At 49.5% G+C, this 19408-nt stretch overlaps 2 protein-coding genes across 5 annotated transcripts; one reads left to right on the forward strand and one right to left on the reverse strand.

Moving 5' to 3' along the window:
- Positions 1 to 3410: 3410 nt before the first annotated feature.
- QPCTL (glutaminyl-peptide cyclotransferase like) lies at positions 3411 to 10851 on the reverse strand. Of its 3 annotated transcripts, none has more exons than XM_041746340.1 (7): positions 10494 to 10847; positions 9851 to 9994; positions 8410 to 8691; positions 6770 to 6931; positions 6583 to 6682; positions 6015 to 6131; positions 3411 to 4068 (listed from the first exon to the last, which is right to left on the reverse strand). In XM_041746340.1, the coding sequence occupies exons 1-7, from the start codon at positions 10767 to 10769 to the stop codon at positions 3923 to 3925; spliced, it is 1227 nt and encodes a 408-aa protein (XP_041602274.1). In that variant the 5' UTR covers positions 10770 to 10847; the 3' UTR covers positions 3411 to 3922. The 3 variants fall into 3 exon arrangements, with proteins under 3 accessions (XP_041602274.1, XP_041602275.1, XP_041602276.1); XM_041746341.1 differs by having other exon boundaries at positions 6770 to 6922; positions 10494 to 10840; XM_041746342.1 differs by lacking the exon at positions 8410 to 8691 and having other exon boundaries at positions 6770 to 6922; positions 10494 to 10851.
- A 520-nt stretch (positions 10852 to 11371) lies between these two features.
- On the forward strand, positions 11372 to 17134 carry SNRPD2 (small nuclear ribonucleoprotein D2 polypeptide). 2 transcript variants are annotated; one of them, XM_041746372.1, is made up of 3 exons: positions 11372 to 11518; positions 13261 to 13440; positions 16870 to 17134. In XM_041746372.1, coding segments are annotated over exons 1-3 (357 nt in total). In that variant the 5' UTR covers positions 11372 to 11516; the 3' UTR covers positions 17045 to 17134. The 2 variants fall into 2 exon arrangements, with proteins under 2 accessions (XP_041602306.1, XP_041602307.1); XM_041746373.1 differs by having other exon boundaries at positions 11476 to 11607.
- Positions 17135 to 19408: the final 2274 nt, after the last annotated feature.

Raw genomic sequence — 19408 nt, forward strand, 5'->3', positions numbered from 1 at the left:
ACAAGACCAAAGGAGGGAGAAAGTGGACCCTGAGAATGTGTGGACACAGGCTGACCCTAGGCTCAGGTTTGTGGCATCATCGGTGTGTTCCAGGGTACTTCTAAGCTCGGCTGTCTGGCAAACACAAACAGAAATCCTCCAGGTTAAGGACCTGTCTTCTAGAAGCCCCACAAATGATTTTTCAGACAATGAGTATGGTTAAGTGATCAAACATGTATGGAAATAAAGCAGCACAAGCAAGAATCAGCAGAGACAACAGAACGAAAGACGACTCACAGGGACTTCGAATGGTGAACCCATCAGTCACAGATTAAAATATGGGTTTCCCCAACTTTCCAGAAACTCAAATTACACCGCTTTTCTCTTTTATAGAAGACGTACCTTAATACGGAAATAGCTTTTTTCATAAAAGTGAAAATCCTCTTTAGATCTCTCTCTTAGATCATGTACTAAGGTAGGTCTTTTGTGAAAGTGCAGTGGCGTGACACAAACTTTTGGAAATCAGAGAATACTCTTTACAGTTTATGAAAGATTCCATAGGGTTGCTCTGCTTTTTCTTTTCTTTTCTTTTCTCTTTCTTTTCTTTTCTATTCTTTTCTTTTTCTTTCTTTTCTTTTCTTTTCTTTTCTTTTCTTTTCTTTTCTTTTCTTTTCTTTTCTTTGATTTTATTTAGTTGAGAGCATGAGCAGGGAAGAGGGGCAAAGAGGAAGAAGCAAACTCCCCACTGAGCAGGGAGCCTGACCCTGGGATCATGACCTGAGCTGAAGGCAGACACTTAGCTGACTGAACCACCCAGCCACCGCTGGATTGCTCTGCTTTTGGCTAGCAGGGCAAACGTGTACAAGAGCTTGGAAATCTCTGCAAGCAACCCAGAACTAGATAATGGCCTAGCAGATGGGAAAGGAAAAAAGCCACAGACACAATAACCTAAAGTAAAAATTCAGTGCTTGGCCTCAAAAGTAAACAAGACACAAGTGAAAAAAAGATTTATTGAAAATCTAGCTTTTTGGACCTAGCTCTAGAGCTAGGTCCAAAAAGTAGCAGAGGCAGAAACAAACCAAAAGAAAAAAAAAAAAAAACTGAAAGAATGTTACAAAGGATAGAGTGAGACTAACACATTCAATTGCCCTTCTAGAATCAGGAGAGACAATGGTGCAAAGATAATATTTCAAGACAGGATGGTTGTGAATTTCAGACTGATGAATGACACCGATAAACCCAATGAGTTATAAGTAGAATGAATGTTTTTTTTTTTAAGATTTTATTTATTGATGAGAGACAGAGAGGGGCAGAGACACAGGCAGAGGGAGAAGCAGGCTCCATGCAGGGAGCCTGATGTGGGACTCGATCCTGGGTCTCCAGGATCAGGCCCTGGGCTGAAGGCAGCGTTACACCGTTGAGCCAGGGGATCTCCCTGGGTGGTGCAGCGGTTTGGCACCTGCCTTTGGCCCAAGGTGTGATCCTGGAGACCCGGGATCAAATCCCACGTTGGGCTCCTGGTGCATGGAGCTTGCCTCTCTCTCTCTCTCTGTGTGACTATCATAAATAAATAAAAATTAAAAAAACAAAAACAAAAAAAAAGGTTGAGCCACCTGGGCTGCTCTAGAATGAATTTTTTTAAAAAGTGCACCTAGACATGTTGGCAGTGAAAGTGTCCAGCCATGTGATCTACAGCCATTAATTGCTCTGAAGCTATCTTTTCAAGTGAAAAATGAGAAATCCCGACAGTCCTTTAAGATTGATTTGTGAGATGCTGGCACCTAGAGTGTGCTCAGCCTTTGTGTTTATCAGGTAAACCTAGTGGCCTCTTTGGAGTGCGAAGTTTGGGGGATGGATGGAAATTGGGGAAAACACCCTGCCAAGCACCAACAGCCTCATCTATGGAATGGGTCTAACAATCCCTGCCCCACATTCACCGGGGAAAAGTGTGCATCAGGCCCCCTTCCCCGGTGCCTGGTGTGCAATACTCAACTGGGAGGTCTTGCAAGAATGCACCGAAAGCCTGGGGCATAACAACACGTGGTTCCCAGTCTCTTAACACAAGAGGTGATGGTCTCACCTACTTTCAGGGTGGCTGTGAGGCTCAGGGGAGAGAGGGTACTTTCACATGTCTGGCACTGCACCTGCCACACAAAAACAAACAGGAACCATTCCTGTGGTTTGAGAGCCTTGCCACCCTGGCTGTTGATGTCTGTCAATTTCTAGTTCTAAACTTGGGACTCGGGGATCCCTGGGTGGCTCAGTGGTTTGGCACCTGCCTTTGGCCCAGGACTTCATCCTGGAGTCCCAGGATCGAGTCCCACATTGGGCTCCTGGCATGGAGCCTGTTTCTCCCTCTACCTGTGTCTCTGCCTCTCTCTCTCTATGTCTATCATGAATAAATAAATAAAAAAATTTTTAAATCTTAAAAAAAAAAACAACTCAGGACTCATGCCACCTCCACCCTCAAAGAGGTCATTAGCCTCCCCCAACCCCCCTGCCCCTCCCCAACCCCACTCTAGCTTGCAGTCAATTAAATCTCAGGAGGAGCTACTTTTTGCCAACCATCTGTTGGTCCAGCACAGGTGATCTCTGGGAGATGGGACATGGTATCAGGAGCCCAGGTGTGGGTGAGCATATGGGTGCTGTAAACAACTGGATCGTAATTCTCAGCCCTACCCACCTTTGCAAAAGAACAGAAATTGTACCTACCTCAGGACTTGGACAGAGACTACATGGTCTCCCTGTTAACCTACCAGGGCTCCAGCAGAGTCACAAAATTGGCAGGCACAGAGCCCAGCAGAGGTCTCCCTTCCTAGGTGCCCTCCCTTTTATGGTTTTCTTTTGAGTAGGTTTGCTAAATCGCAGGGAACATGCCACTCTATTCTTATGGACATCATCTCCCCAACTTCACTGATCAGGAGACTCCCTCAGGTGCTCATTAGAGTCCTAGCCCCTCCCTGGAGTTCTGATTCAGCAGGTCTGGGGTGAAACCTAGGAGTCTGCATTTTTTTAATAAGCACCCCAGGTGAGTCTGAACATGAGCTGGGGTGGGAAATACTTCCTCAAAGCCATCACTGGGGTTGCAGTGACATCCACCATCTCATACGCCTATGCCCACAACTGAAAGGGAAAGAATGGTTTGGTAGAACTAGTTGGCAATGAATCCATCTTACTCATTCTTTCTGTGAACACACTCAAACTGTCACAACCCAGTGTTTCCCAAAGTATCCTTTGTGGTACCCTAGTTCTATGAAGTTCCCAATAAAGGGGTTCCGTGGGGGAAATGCTTTGGGGAAACAACACTGCATTAATTGTCTTACACTTGAAAATTCACATTGTGCAATGAAGAAACTCATTTAATGTCTCACCCCGCATATTTGATCCCCCTTTTCACAAAACACCTAGTTATGCTAATTCTGTAGAATATGTTTCACAGAAACACTGGTTTATTGCTCTTGGGTCTGACAGACTCGAGTTCCCAACTATTGGCTTCTACCTCCTCTGTTCCTGCTTACCAGCACATCCCCTGTGGACACCACACAGCAATCTGTGGACATTAAACCATAAGCCACAGAGAATTCATTTGGTGGGGTGGTATTGCTGCCCCAGATGCCAGTCCAAGATGTGCTAACTATAAAACAGCAGCATTGACCCCTTGCAAACCTTCACACCAAGAGCTTCCTTCAGGACAGGGTCTAAGTTCTTACTCCTTTGGCTGTCACCCTCACAGTGGTCTCGTCTCTTTTGTGTCTTTGAAGAGTGACAGCTTGAAAGAGCCAAAGGAAAGAGGGTCTTCCAATCATTGCACAAGTGGAACCAAAAAAAAAAAAAAAAAGGATTATTCAGCATATCCCAGGCAGCCTGGCCTGAGCTCCACTGGTTCCAAGTGTCCTTGGTGCGTCCTGGCTGGGCACTGCTCCTTCTGAATCAGCCAAGGAGGCTAGAGCCCCAGATATTCGGCCAGGAACACGGCGAGGATGCGGCTCAGATTGTGTACGGTGGGTGGGTGCAGGTTGGCCTCAGAGTCATCGGGGGTGTGCCAGACGGAGGGGAAGGGCATGGAGATGAGGTGGAGCACAGGGACCCCTGTAGGGGAGAGGGGAGGCTTGGTCAGATCTGTGCCTGGGTAAACTTGCCTCAGCCCCACCCTGAAGATACTCTGTCCTGGCATGTGAAGAACCCTGAATGATGATTTTAAGCATGTGAGGGCAACATGTTAGTTTTTTAAAAAGATATATCCAGTATATCTATTGTTCTCACACACAAATTGTAGAAACTCAAAACCTAATGGATTATGCAAAAGACCAGAAGGGAAAGAGGTCTTTGACATCATATTGCCAGGTATATCATAGGCTCTTTTTCTCTTCTTTATTTATAGCTTGCACCTTTAAAAAATTTTTGTTTTTTTAAATAACTTCTATGCCCCATGTGGAGCTCAAACTTACAACCCCAAGATCTACTGACTAAGCCAGCCAGGCACCCTTAGCTTGCACTTCTGTCATACATAGTTTTATTCCAGGCCTTCATCTAAGGCCACACACACCTCCACACACAATTTTACCCATACAGTAATCCTTTACAATAGTCCTATATAGGGCGTCTGAGTGGCTCAGTCAGTTAAACGTCTGCCTTCAGCTCAAGTTGGGATCCTGGGATCCTGGGATCAAGTCCCACATTTGACTCCCCACTCTGAGGGGAGTCTGCCTCTGTCTCTCTGTCTCTCATGAATAAATAAATAAAAATCTTAAAATATATATCCTACATTTATCCCTATTTTATAGATGAGGACACTGAAGCACAGAGGCGGGCAGAGTGATTTGCCTGAGGCCCTGCCTCTAGCAAACAGCACAGTGAGAATTTGAACCCAGGCCACCTATCTCCAAAGTCTGTGATCCTAATCCCTGCACTAAGATGGCTTCCCTGTCCTTGGAGCACTTCCCTCTGTGTGTGTCAAGATTCGCTAAATGTCTGTCCCACCACTGGACAGGACCCAGGCAGATTATGGCCCATTACTGGACTGCTGACACCTGGCCCAGGACCTACGTTGGGAAATAATCACTGAAAGAATCAATAAAGAAGGCACTGTCAGGAATGGCATATTTGTTGAATAAGTAAATCAGTAAAATTTATTTTTTATTTTTAAAGATTTTATTCATGAGAGACACAGAGAAAGGGACAGAGACATAGGCAGAGGGAGAAGCAGGCCCCATGCAGGAAGTCCCATGTGGGACTCAATCTCAGGACTCCGGGATCACGCCCCAAGCCAAAGGCAAACACTCAACTGCTAAGCCACCCAGGCATCCCGAGAGTAAAAATTTAAAAAGCAATTTTTAGCACTTACTATATTATGACATGTACTGCATGAGAAAGCATTCTATGTACCTAATCTCATTCAATCCTCCCAACCCCATGATTATGAATATCCACATACAGGTGTGTTTTCCAGAAGAAACACAGGAGACAGAACCAGAGAGCCTGAGTAATCTGCTGTAGGTCAGCCAATGGTAAGTGGCAGACACTAGAACCCAACCCTGTCTGATTCTAAAACCTATGTTCTGAACCCCTCTACCAGAGGTCTTCAGTCCTGGTTGTGCAACACAATCATCTGGAAGTTTGGTGAAAATAACGCAGAGACCCAAGAGTGTGGTTTAGCAGGCCTGAAATGCAACTGAGCATTTCTCGAAGCTCCTCAGGTGATTCTGCTGGGCTGCCAGGACCTTAAAAGCCAAGTACTGGAATCTGGGGTCATGGAGGCACTGACAGTAGTAGCTAACATTCTTTGAATGCTTACTGTGTGCCGGGTACTGTGCAAGTAACGTCTTTAAGTATATGAGCTCATTCGATCCCCTCAACAACTCTGAGATAGGAGCTATTAGCATCCCCATTTTACAGATGAGAAAGATAAGGCAAAGAAAAGTTCAGGCACTTATCACCAGTCCCCAACCCTGGGAAGCCGTCAGGGCCAGGTCCTACCTGAACTTCCCTTGGACGCCCCCCACCTACCTTCCACCCCTCCCCCCCATAGCAAGTACCTCGGTGGAGGAAGGGGATGTGGTCATCTTCCACAGAACCAGGGGGCTCCCCGGGCTGGAAGTACATCACTTCCTGGGGATGAGACTGCAGCAGGTTCATGCGGTGAAGGCGCTTCTCTGCAGGTGGTGGGGATTAGAGAGCAAAGGTCAGCACCTCAAGGTCAAAAGTTCCCCTGCTCACAGATCAGGGCCTGGCAGGAGGCTTGGGGTAAAGCACTGATAGTCCCCCAAAAGGAGGTAGTTAGCCCTACTACAGGCTGTATTCCCAGTTTCCTCTATTCTCTCTGAGCCAGGAGGGAGATACCTCTATTATTGTTACTATCATGCCCATTTTACAGATTGGAAATGGAGGCTCAGAGATGAATGAAGCCACTTGCCCAGGTTCACATGCCGGTAAGAGGCGGAGCCAGAATTCAAACCCAGGGCTACTGGACCCCAGAGCCTGTGTGTAATCACGACACCTGATTGCCATGGGATCTTTATGTTTCTGCCCTAGTGCCTCAGGAGGTAGAGGGCAGTCTGGATGACCCCTCAGAAAGCAGGTGCCCCCCTTCACCTTCCCCCTTACCGATGCTCCTCAGCCGATGGAACCAGCGGGCTGTATGAGGGAAGTGACTGTAGAAGTTTGGATTCGGGGCACCCAGGAGATCAAGGAGCATGAAGAGCTCCTAGGGAGAGAGAGTCCAGGTGGGGTGTTGCAACCTTGCATCGCCCACTCCCTCCCTCACCGGAACCCAATGGGGCCCTGGTCTTACGATAGCCTGGATCCTGGTGGGGCCCGGGCTGTGGGGTGCAGACTCCATGAGCTGGGCCAGGTGCCGGGAGCCATAGAGGGAGTCGGTGGGTCCCCACTCCTTCAGTGCTTCTTCACCATCCAAAAAGAGCAGCTGCAGAGTCACCGGGGCTTCCTGTGGGAGCTGGTGGTCAGGGCCAGCTTGGTTCCAGGCCTCAGCCTCAACCAGTCCACCTTCCTGCCCACTTGCACCACTGAATAGGGCAAACTAGGTGTCCTCACTCATAGAACATGGTGGCCAGAAGTGTAGACTCTGAACCAGACCACTGGGGTTCAAATCTGGCTCGGCCACTTTATAGCTGAGTAGTTATGGGTAAGTGACTAACATCTCAAAGTGTCAGATGACAAAATGGGGTTAATAACAATTCTTTTTTTTTTTTTTTTTTTTTGGTTAATAACAATTCTAATCACACAGTAGGATGAGAATCCAGGTCCTGGAATAGTGCCTGACATAGAGTAACCAAAAAGAGTCAGCCCTGATTATTATTGTTACTCCTTAGGCTCATTTAGCAGAAGAGACAGACTCACAACGAGTCCTCATACAGTGAAATGCACATGGGACGAATGCTTCCAAGAACTATGGGATTCTAGGGGCACCTGGGTAGCTCAGTGGTTGAGCATCTGCCTTTGGCTCAGGTCGGGAACGAGTCCTGCATCAGGCTCTCCCTGCAGGAAGCCTGCTTCTCCCTCTGCCTATGTCTTTGCCTCTCTATGTCTCTCATGAATAAATAAAATTTAAAAGAACTATGGGGTTCTAAAAAAGGAAGGGAGTTGGGGAGCATGTTGAGTCGGCTAGGAAGGGATGTCTGTATGGAGGTGAGTGGGAGCTGGCCTGGTGAAATGGGGCAGAGGGAAAGGTGTTCCCAGGCAAGAAGCAACATGGCCAAGTGCCGGTGCCAGATTAGAGAGCTTTGTGAAAAGGCCTAAGGTATGAGCAAGTGCAGGGAGCTTGGGCTTTGTTAGAGGGGGTTTGAGCCATGGAAGGGGCCTGAGCAGGAGAAGGAGATTTGTGTTTTCTTTCATTTATACATTCCACACATTTCTCTTGACATCCTAACTTATGCCAGGTAATCCTCTGGGCCCAGGGAATACAGCAGAAGACAAAAGCAGCAAAAACCCTGCCTATTGGGAAGACAGACAAATGCAACAACATAAAGCACCACAATGCTTGGGACAGTGACAGGGAGCTCCTTCAGGGTGGATAGGAAACCATCTCTGAGGGGGTGACATCAGAGAGGACATTTGAATGAAGGGTGACATTTCTAGCCAGGAAGGTATCTGTTGAAAGAACATTCTAGCCAGAGCAAACAGCAGGTGCAAATGCTCTCAGGTGGGAGTAATCCTTGTGAGTTATGAACGCAAAGGATCTACATGGCCCCATGAGGGCCACTATAAGGCATAAGGTTTATGCCTGCAATGAGGTGGGAACCATGGAAGGGTATTGGGCAGAGGAGAGCTGGGACTGGACATTCAGGGGATGAAAAGTCCCTGTGACTACGTGTGTGGAACAGAGGTAGGAAGACATATCCAGGCAGGGAAGGATGGGGGCTTGGACTAGGGTAGAGGCAGCCCCAGCCCCCCACACCTTCCCTCATTCCTCACCTGCTCCTTGGCCCTACTCAACTCCCTGTCGAGGGCCTGAGCCAGCTCCAGCAGCAGGGCACAAGGTACAGCCGAATCTGTTGCCCCCACAAAGGGAACCGACTCAGATGCGAAGAGCTTGGAATCATAATGGCAGGCAAGGGTGAGGTGACGGGCAGCCCCTGGGTCCAGCGTGGCCACCACATTGCCAAAGTCCAGTGGCCCCAGGGGTGTCAAGGCTGTGAAGGGGTCCAGTTCCACATGCCAGCCTGCCGTCAGGGTCCGTAGTGTAGCCTCCAGGAACTAGTGGCAGGAGAGAGGTGGGAGGATGGGTGGGGACTGGGGAGGAGGTCAGGAAAAGAGCCATGTGACCTGAGCCATGCACAGTAGTTGGGCTGACTCATAATCCCCACTTTGGTTTCAGTCATTCCCTTGACATGCTTTTGCTGAGACCCTACAGAATGCCAGGTGTGCTGTGACTCTGCAGCTCGATGCCAAGATAATCCCAGCTCACCCTTCAAATCACTAACTGTGTGCCAAAGCCCTGTTCTAGGAGCTCTATAGGAGTGAGGACTGTCAATGGCTCCATTTCACAGATAAGGAAACTAAGGCACAGAAGGTTAAGAAATTAGTCCAAGGTCACACTCCAAGTGGCTGATGTGGGATTTTTTTTTTTTTTTTTTTTTTTTTTTTTTTATGATAGTCACAGAGAGAGAGGCAGAGACATAGGCGGAGGGAGAAGCAGGCTCCATGCACCAGGAGCCCAATGTGGGATTCAATCCCGGGGCCCCAGGATCGCGCCCTGGGCCAAAGGCAGGCGCCAAACCGCTGCGCCACCCAGGGATCCCTGATGTGGGATTTGAACTCAGAGGGTAAGTATTCAAATGACTGGATGCTTTCTGGGAGGCAATATAGAGATGTTCTTGTGCCAGCTGTGGAATCAACCTGAAGTTTGGGTTGAAACCCTAGGTATACCATTTATTAGCTGTGGGATTTGGGTAAAATGCCTAACTGTTCTGCTCCTCAGTTTCCATATGCAGAGTGAGGATTACATTGGTACTCACCCCATAGAGCTGTTGCCTAGCACACTCTCAGCTTTTGGGGGCCATACAGAGGGCAATACAGTTGTGGTTACCAAGGTGGGATTCTAGATTCCGATTAGCTCCAGTCAGAGCCTCAGCTGGGGGTCTTAGCTGCTTGGGGGATTTGGGGCAGAATGCTTATTTCCACCTGTGTGGCTCTGTGGTTGGGCCTCTGCCTTTGGCTCAGGTCCTGATCCTGGGATCCTAGGATTGAGCCCCGGCATCCGGTTCCCCGCAGGGAGCCTGCTTCTCCCTCTGCCCATGTCTCTGTGTCTCTCATGAGAAAACAAATACAATCTTAAAAAAAAAAAAAAAAAGAATGCCTAGTTCCAATTCCCTGGCAGGCTGCTGGGTCAGAGGTGGGAGGTGGAGCCCTTTACCTTTCTGACTTGGAGATTGCCGGGGCTGCCCGGGGTCCGCACAACCAGCAGGGGGCGCAGATAAGTGTTCCAGAGACGGTGTGGGTCCAGTTGCCCCACCACCCGCCGCAGCCGGGCTTCGGAGAGGCTTCCGATCAAGCGGCCCTTAGGAGGAGGGAGCAAGGAGAAGGAAGAGAAGAACCGAACGTGAGGGCAACCCCCATTCCAACCCTAACCCGGACGCCATCGCCCCTAAGAAGCCCCGGTTCTTCTTCCTAATTCGAACCTCCAGCATCGGAGGTTTCCAGAAGAAATCCTAGGCTAAGGAAAGTCCCTCTAAACCCACCAGGTCCAGCCCACCTCAATCCTGATGGGGAAATCGAGGCCGAGAGAGAGGAAGGGACTCTTCCAAATAGCTGACTTTCAGATTGGAACCCAGAACTCCCAGTGTTACTACTGCAGACTCTTCCTCTTATGTAGAACCACCTATTACAGAACAAGCCCAAAGCCTCAGTTCGTTAGCAACGGGCATGCGCTCTAACGACGGAGACCGCAGCACCTGCAGCTTGGGCCAGACGACACAGCCACGTCAACCTGAGACCTCAGGGAAGGGGAGGCGGGGAATGAGGGCTCCCGCGGTGCCCGTGCCCCTGCCGGGCCTCACCCGCAGCTCCCGGCCCCGCGGCAGCTCCTCAGTCTGGCGGTGCCAGCCGCTCCAGATGGTGTAGGTCGCCGAAGCCAGGGCCAGGGCCAGCAGAAGCAGAGGCAAGAAGTGCGCCCGCGGGAGCAGGCGGCGCTTGGGCGGGGAGGGCGGCTCCAAGAGGCCACGTTCCCCGAGCCGTAGCCGGGACCGCCCGCGGCCCCCGGAAGGCATGGCAGCTTCGCCCCGAAACCGGTCCCGGACCGCGGATAGTTTAGGCCCAGCCAAATCCCACCCCATGGAATCACCGAACCAATGAACACGAAGAGCGGCTGCACCATCCCACCCACCCTCGGTCAGTGAAACCAATGGCGACTCTCACTCTGAGAACACGCCTTCCTGTCTCCCTGGGGCTTTGGGGTTGGTTCCCCTGAGGGTTGCACAACCCAAAAGGGTAGAGCGAAAGGGAGAGGCTCCGCCTCAGCGGAGGAACGGAAGCCAATGAGCAATGTTTGATCCTGAAAAACGTTGGACCTAGGAGCAGGTCTCCGCCCCTCCCGTAGGAAGGCAAAGGATTGGTTACTCGAAGTCGGAAAGATCAATAGACACGTAAACGAACCGACACCGATGGAAAAGGGGCGGTGTCCGTCCCAGAAGCGAGGAGCCGATTGGCCACACGGAGGCCGCGCCCCCGAGGGCGGAGCCGGCGGGCTTTTGGAATGCCGTGTCCTGTCCCTTCTTCAACTTGTGCCGCTCTACAACGAAACGATTTGAGTCGGACCCGCTTTATTCTTGTCTCCATTGTCTTCTCTCCATATGGTCCTGAAAGACCCTGAACTACTACGCAGTGCTTCTACTCCACGTCTGCGCGGGGCCGGCGCGGATTGCCACGGCAACAGGCCTCGCCCACACCGTGCAGGTTGGGATTGCGCAGGCGCCGACGGAAGTGGGCCACAGGAAACGGAAGTCCCGCCTGTAGCCCTCTCTTCAGAGGCAGGAGCAACGCGGGGAAGACGGAGCTGATCTGCGAGCGCAGCCGCTACCACCATGTGAGGCCCGGCGGGAGTGGGGTCGAGGGCGTAGATGTGGCCGTTTGCCGGTGGTGGGCGAGGCGGGATCGGAGGCAGAGATTTTAGGGGTAAAGTACGCACCGTTCTGACGAGTTTGAGGATGGGCATGGGGCCTTTGACGGGTCCTGAGTTCGAGGGAAGGCACTTGATCATTTAATGAGCCGGGATTTCCCAGATAATGAGTCTCGTTGAAATGGATTTTAAGGGGAAGCAAAGAACCTGGGAAACGGGAGTGCGGAGTTTTAAAAATAACTGTTTGAGGTACGGGACTTACCCGTACAATTTGAGCTGGAGAAGTTCACCTCATTCGCGACTTTTTCGGCTCACGAATCGCCTTAATGATTTTCCTGATTTGGTATTCATTCAGCACTCACGTATTAGGCACTGCTTTAACTACGTGAGATACATCTGTGACTGCGACCCCCATCCCGCAAGAAAAATGCCCTGCTGCAGCTTATGGGTGTGGGAAAAGGCAGACAATGAACACACCGGTGATAAAAATGTAAAGTGTGTGGCGTGTGTTAGGTGATCAGAGCTAAGTGAGTAAAGAAGCAAAAGAGCAGGATCCAAACAATGGGGAGTACTCGTTTTGAGAGAAAGTAACTCAATAACCAGTGCAGGACACATTGAGAAGGCAGCAGTTGAGCAGAGACCTGAAGAACCTGAGAACCACAAAGATACCTGGGGAGGTATCCAGGCAGAGGGAAAACGAATGGAGATGCCCAAGGTGAAAGTTTGTCTAATATCTTATATATTTTTTAAAGATTTTATTTACTTGTGAGAGACACAGAGAGGCAGTATCCCCACAGGGAGCCCGATGTGGGACTAGATCCCAGCATCCCTGGGTCAGGATCTTTTTTTTTTTTTTTTTTTTTTAAGATTTTATTTATTTATTCATGATAGACATAGGGAGAGAGAGAGGCAGAGACACAGGCAGAGGGAGAAGCAGGCCCCATGCCGGGAGCCTGATGTGGGACTTGATCCCGGGACTCCAGGATCGCGCCCTGGGCCAAAGGCAGGCGCTAAACCGCTGAGCCACCCAGGGATTCCCCCCCTCCCGCCTCGGGTCAGAATCTTAGCGGAAAGCACATGCTCAGTCACTGAGCTACCCAGGCGCCCCTTGCCTAATATCTTAAAGGACCACCTTCAAGGCCACTGGCTGGAACAAAGAAGGATGAGAAGATGCCAGGCATTGTAAAAACTTTGGGTTTTACTTTTTACACAGAGATGGGAGCCATGGGAGGGTTTCGAAGAGTGAAATGATATGACTTAGGTTTTGATACAACCTCTGGGACTGCTGTGGAGAACAGACGGTCCGGGGCATGGGCTGAGGTAGGGAGACAAGTAAGGCTCTCAGGAGAGAGATGATAAAGGTTTAGGCCATGGTAAGAAACAGATTTTGGGTATATTTTAGAGGCAGACGACAGAATTTGCTGACATTGAATGTAGGATGTGAGAGAGAAGAGTCAAGTTGATATCAGGGTTTCTGCTCAAGGAACTAGAATGATGGAGATGAGGAAGGCTGTGGAAAGAGTAGGTTTGAGTGGGAGATCTGGAGCTCAACTGAGGATGTATACGGTTGGAAATGTCTATTCAGCATCCAGCTGGTGATGCCATGCAAGAGGGACTGAGCAGGGGGGTGGGTGGGCTGGGGAGACCATGTGACCACCCACGCTCCAGCTCTGGGCCTCTCACCTACGGGTTCCATGCTTGCCCCTCAGGAGCCTCCTCAACAAACCCAAGAGTGAGATGACCCCAGAGGAGCTACAGAAGCGGGAGGAGGAAGAGTTTAACACGGGTCCGCTCTCTGTGCTCACACAGTCAGTCAAGAACAACACCCAGGTGCTTATCAACTGCCGCAACAACAAGAAGCTCCTGGGCCGTGTGAAGGCCTTCGACAGGTGAGCACCTGGGTCCTGGAAGGTGTTCTGTCCAGGCTTGGAAATGCAGACACAGTTCCAGTGTGAGGAACCCAAATACAAGGTTTTCAGAGTCCTGGGGCATAAGCATATTCAGACCTCAAAGTGCAACGGTGTCTTGTTGTCCTTCCAGCTGTGCAGGACAGTAGTGATGGGCATGTACTTGGGAGCCAGGCTTCCTGGGTTTGTATCTCGACTCTGCCTCTTAGCAGCCATGAAACCTTCAGCAAGTAACTTTATCTCTTCCATTCAATGGCAGTAATTCTGGTGATTGCAGAGATTCAGTGACTTAATACATGTGATGTGTAATACAATCATTAGAAGTACAGCATCTGGCACCAGGAAGCTCTTATTAATCAGGTTTTGCAGTTACGATATAAAGTACCATGCCCCAAAAGAAAAAAATAAAAGTACCATGCCCAGTACTTTTTTTAGGCTCCAGAGACATAGCAATGACTGAAAGAGGACTCCTATACTTAAGAGAGCTTATGCTGTAGGTAGGGAAACCAACAGCAAGGACACAAACAATGTGTCATAAGAAAAGTAAAGGCAGGTGAGAGTGTGGAGTGCTGGGAAGGAGGTGTTGTCCTAGACGGTAACGCAAGGGGTCCCATAGGAAGAGACCATGATGAACACACCTAAATACAATGAAGGAGCAAGCCAGGGTCTGAGTGTTTCAGCCAGAAGGAACAACAAGTGGTTTTTCCTCTCTCGGCCTCAGCGTCCTTGTCTGCAAACTGTGCGTCATAAAAATACCCCTCGTAGAACAGTTGTGAGGATTAAATATTTCTGTAGGAAGGGTACTTGGCTCAGTAGCTAACATGATAAATGCTCAATAAACATAAAACCTGCAGCCTTCAGTTAGCATTTGGGATGTGGTATGGCGAAGTGTAAGTCTAGAATGTTGCCACAAGCTGTTACATGACCATGAATAAGTCTTTTCACTCGGAGCCTCGGTTTCTTCTCGAGGAGAGTAAGAGTGAGAACAGGAAGTATTGGGCCCAAAAAGGCAGATAGACCTAGATTTGAACAGGGCTGTGCCACTTCTAAAACATCATCCCACTGCTCCAGTGTCCTGCTTTGCAAGCTGGAGGTGATACTAGTGTTTTCCTTCTGGGGGTGAGATGTAGTGAGAATTACTGGCTTACTGCTTAGAAGAGGGCACCTGGGTGCTTAGTAAGAGCACAATAGGTAGTGGTTTATTCATATACATTTGTGTGTCCACATCTTTTTTTTTTTTTTTTTTAATTTTTTTTATTATTATTATTTATTTATGATAGTCATACAGAGAGAGAGAGAGAGGCAGAGACACAGGCAGAGGGAGAAGCAGGCTCCATGCACCGGGAACCCGACGTGGGACTCGATCCCGGGTCTCCAGGATCGCGCCCTGGGCCAAAGGCAGGCGCCAAACCGCTGCGCCACCCAGGGATCCCCTGTCCACATCTTTCTAAAGATTATTTCATTTATTTTGGGGGGAAGGGGCAGAGAGGAAGAGTTCCAAGGAGACTATGCTGAACAGGAGCCTGATGTGGGGCTCACTCTCATGACCTGAGATCATGACCCAAGCCAAAACCAAGAGTCAGACATTCAACCAACTGTACCACCCAGGTGCCCCCCCCCACATTTTTTTAAGAGGACTTTCCCCCAGTTCTTCCTCATACCCCCACATCAGCTTCCCACCCTAATGTGTATCCTGCCACAATTCACTCACTCATGCTCAAACACACACACACACACACACACACACACACGGGCTTCTTTGTGGTGTTAAATAACAGCTTTATTTTTTATTTTTTTTTTAAGATTTTGTTTATTCATGAGAGACAGAGAAATAGAGACATTGGTAGAAGGAGAACCACACTCCTCATGGGGAGCCCCATGCAGGACTTGATCCCAGCACCCCAGGATAACGACCCAAGCCAAAGGCAGATGCTCAGCTACTGAGCCACCCGGGTCCCCAGCTAACAGCTTTATGGAGGTGGAATTGACATGTTGTCATATCATAAATGTAATTGTTTTTAAGATAGAATCTTCCATGTGCTACTCTGCATCTTGTTTTTCGCACTTTTCAGTGATCTGTGAACATCCCTGCAGGTCAGCTAAGGCATTCTTAACCCTGTTACTTATTGTATTAATTATGTTCCTTTCTTGAGTGAGCAGTGCATGCAGTTGAGGCAAAATTCAAAAGAAACGAACGTGCTCAATGAGGAACAAGTCTTTTTCTCCCTGTCAGTCAGTTGCCCTCCCCAGGAATCCTTCCACGGCAAATTCCTCAGGTCCCCTCACATGACATCAGACCGACAGACACAAGAGGATGCTTTATTTTAAATCACTGCTAATAGCAAACCACACAGTTTTAGACCTCAACTTTTTCACCTGACAACATGCCTTGGAATGTTTCCACGTGGGTATGCTACTTCATTTTTTTTTAAGCTTATTTTTCTCTGAATTGCTAATGTATTCACAGGATTCCAAAAACAGTAATAGCAGTCCAATGATAACATTCCATGCAGCTTGTCCCCGGCCTCCAAGTGTCTTCCAGGATTCTGTACTGTACAAAGCAAAAGGAGGCAGGCAGTATAGATGCTTCTCCTACCCCCTTTCTTCCCTTCAAAAGATCACTTGCATATTTGGTTTTGTTACTCAACAGTCTCTCGTGTATATTACTCCACAGCAAGGCACAGAGCTTCCCCACTCTTAAATACTTTATTTTTCTTGCCACTCAGTAACATTTCCTTCTATCTTTCTATCCCTTCACCTGGCTTTAATTTTTCTTCATAGCAGGGGTTGTAATCTGACAGTGTATCAGATCCATCTGTTTACTTGCTTAGCATTCTTCTCTCCTCACATCCCATCAGGGCAGGGATTGCATCTGTCAGCTTCACTGCTGTATTCATTGCAGGTGCTTGCTGAGTGGGCTAATCTGTACTGTCCTCAAACGTGTCCACCTGGCACCCTGAGGAGATAGGGACCAAGCACAACTGCGGCGGAGGCATCACGTACCTCCATAGGCCCCAGGGGCCTCTGGCTCCACAAATAGCAGCAGTTCCTTTGCTGATGCTTTCAGAAGTACTTGGAGTTGAGAAGCACAAGCAGACCCATTTTGCTTACCTTTCCCCTGGGCCAGGCCCTCTTCTAAGTCTTTGCAAGAATGCTGTATTGGTTAATTTATCTTCACAGCAGCCCTATGAGGGAGGCACTGTGAATGACTCCATGTCAGAAAGCAGGACATTGAGGCACAGAGGAGTGAAGTCCTTTGGCCAAGCCTCAACCTGAAGACTGGCAGAGGTGGTGTGGGGGGTCCCTGGCTGTCCTTGTCCCAGGCCCACACCTTCATCCCATGTGAGCTGCTGGAAGAGGGGTGGGCAGAAGGCTTCCCCCTCACTCCTGGTGCCTGCCCTCTACCCCTAGGCACTGCAACATGGTGCTGGAGAATGTGAAGGAGATGTGGACCGAGGTCCCCAAGAGCGGCAAGGGCAAGAAGAAGTCCAAGCCAGTCAACAAGGACCGCTACATCTCCAAGATGTTCCTGCGTGGGGACTCCGTCATTGTGGTCCTGCGGAACCCGCTCATCGCTGGCAAGTAGCGGCCTCCTCCCCGCCGTCAGAATTTGCTCCCTCCTGCGAAGACCTGCCCTTTGTAATGGGAATAATAAAGTCCTGGGTTTTGTCTAGTGGCATCTGTCTGTTCCCAGAGCCTTGTGACAGGGACAGGCTTGGGGAAGGGAGGCAGCTGGGTGTGGGGCCAGGTGCTAGGGTGCAGACTTCTCTGATCCCGTGAAGAGGCCCTGTCTCTGCCCCTCCCCAGGCCTCTTTTTCCCCATCTGTGAAGTGAATGGGTTGGATACAGAGGGCTCTCTTTCCCTTCTTAATCTTTTCTAGCTTCTCATCGCTGTGTCTCTTTTCCCTTCCTCTGCCTCTCTCTCAATAAGTTGAGGTCTGGCTGCAGTGCTGGGGACACAGCAGTACCCAGGAGACCCCTGACCAGCCCCTCACTGAGAGGAGGAGGAGGATATAGTTAGAGTAGTCGGTACCCAAACAGTGGTAGTGATTGCCACTAACACCTGCCAGCTGTTAGGGTGCCAGGCCCTTTCCTCTGTGCTGAGCAGACACTGTGAGCAGACACTGTTCATTATGACCTCCATTGCCAGAGGAGGGAACTGAGGTACAGAAAGGAGAGAGCATTTCCCGGAGGGGATCCAGCCAGGAAGCGGTGATGGTATAATTCAAACCTCCCCTGTGCCAGAGCCTGGGGCTTAACCCTGAGCTCCACTGCCCACAAGTTACAACTTAATTACCCCTGGGAGAAATTTTCTGACACATATGGAGATAGAGGTAGGACAGGGGGGCTCACTTATTGTGGGGGTATAAGGAAGATCGTTGTCTTGCTCTGATTCGCACACATCGTGCTCTCCCCCACCCATGTCTCTGTGTTCTGTCTCTACCTGCATCTCTTGCTTTGTTCCCCAAATAAGACCAAATACTAGGTGGGTGCAGGGGTTTGCAGGCCTCAGAAAAAATGAGACGTCTGATACACTGAGTTGTGAAAGCACATCCTGAGTTAGTCCATGAGTCCGTAAGTGACAGAGCAAGGGACCCTGTAGGAGAAGGCTTGACATAGGGCAACAGCTATGAGGTTATAAAGATGCACGTTTACTGAGTGGCTCACATCTAATGAGAACAGTTATCTGGTGGGTAGATACTAGAGCTATCTGATTTTATGGGTGAGACAGCTGAGACCCAGAGAGAGCAAGTGCCTTGCCCAGGGTCACTCAAGAAATGATGGAGCCAAGTTATCTGTGATGTGGCAGTAGTGGTGCTGCTGCAGGAGATACTCCTGCCCCACTCTCCACCCTGCAAGGATTCAATTCTTGTACAGGAGCTGGGATAGCACAAGCCCTGCAATCACAGTCCTGGGTTCAGATCCAGATCCTTGCCCTGCTTCCCCTTCTTGTTGACTTATCCTCCCCCAGGAAATGGGATTTTTCCCTGCCCTGCAACCTGGCAGCAAAGTTCCAGCCTCAGGCACCCTGCCTGGCATCAGTCTGAATTTCCTCACATCTTCACCCACCCCTGCCTAGTTGTCATTGGGTGAAAACAAAAACAGAATGCAGGAAAAGCATGCACCGTGCACCAGGAAGTATCCTAAGAATAACTCACTGGAATCTCAGGCAACCGTAGAATATAGGTACCATCACTACTCGCTTGCCAGAAGTGGAAACCGAGGCACAGGCTGGGAATGTTTCCCAAGTCACCCAGTGAATAAGTAGCCAAGTGAAGTTTGAACCAGGCTGGTTTCTGCAGCCTTACTATTCCTATACTATCTTTTAGAGAAGCAGCCCTCAGAATTGTTTGGCACACACACAATATTTTAATTGTATACATTGCAAATAGTAAAGTATCAGGAAATCACATGAACAGTCCCAATCAGGATTTCTCTTAGGCATGGGGGACAGTGGTGGTGTAATGTCCCTGTTCTTGTGGCAACACATGACTGAAGGGGTTGCAAGGCTACCACAAGCACACAGCCCACCCCTCATTTCTCTTGATGACCTAGGGGAGAAGATTGACCCTCCTCTCATACGCAAAAAAAGTACAGCTATTTCTCATGCTTTATTTACAAGGCCCCTACCTTAGCACCACACACACACACACACCCCAAACCTATGAAGAAGGACTCTGTTAAGCTGCTGTGGGGCACATCTGTCCAGGGGACTGGGGACCCCAAGGGAAATAACATCCAGGTACTAACTAAATCTAAGTGCAGTTCTAAGTGGGGGAAGGATTTAGGAGTGAGGGTCTTGTGTGTGTACAGGTGGTCCAGACACAGGCTGTCGGTTTCTCCCTATTTCTCCCAGTCTCCAAGGGCTGCCCAGGAGGGTGGAGAGGTGCGTCCATACCCGCAGCCGGCAGTGGTCTGTCCTAGTTGCAGCTCTGAGGCCTGCCTTGAA

This window comes from Vulpes lagopus, chromosome 2 (genome assembly GCF_018345385.1).
Source record: "Vulpes lagopus strain Blue_001 chromosome 2, ASM1834538v1, whole genome shotgun sequence".
In the NCBI taxonomy this organism is placed as follows: domain Eukaryota; kingdom Metazoa; phylum Chordata; class Mammalia; order Carnivora; family Canidae; genus Vulpes; species Vulpes lagopus.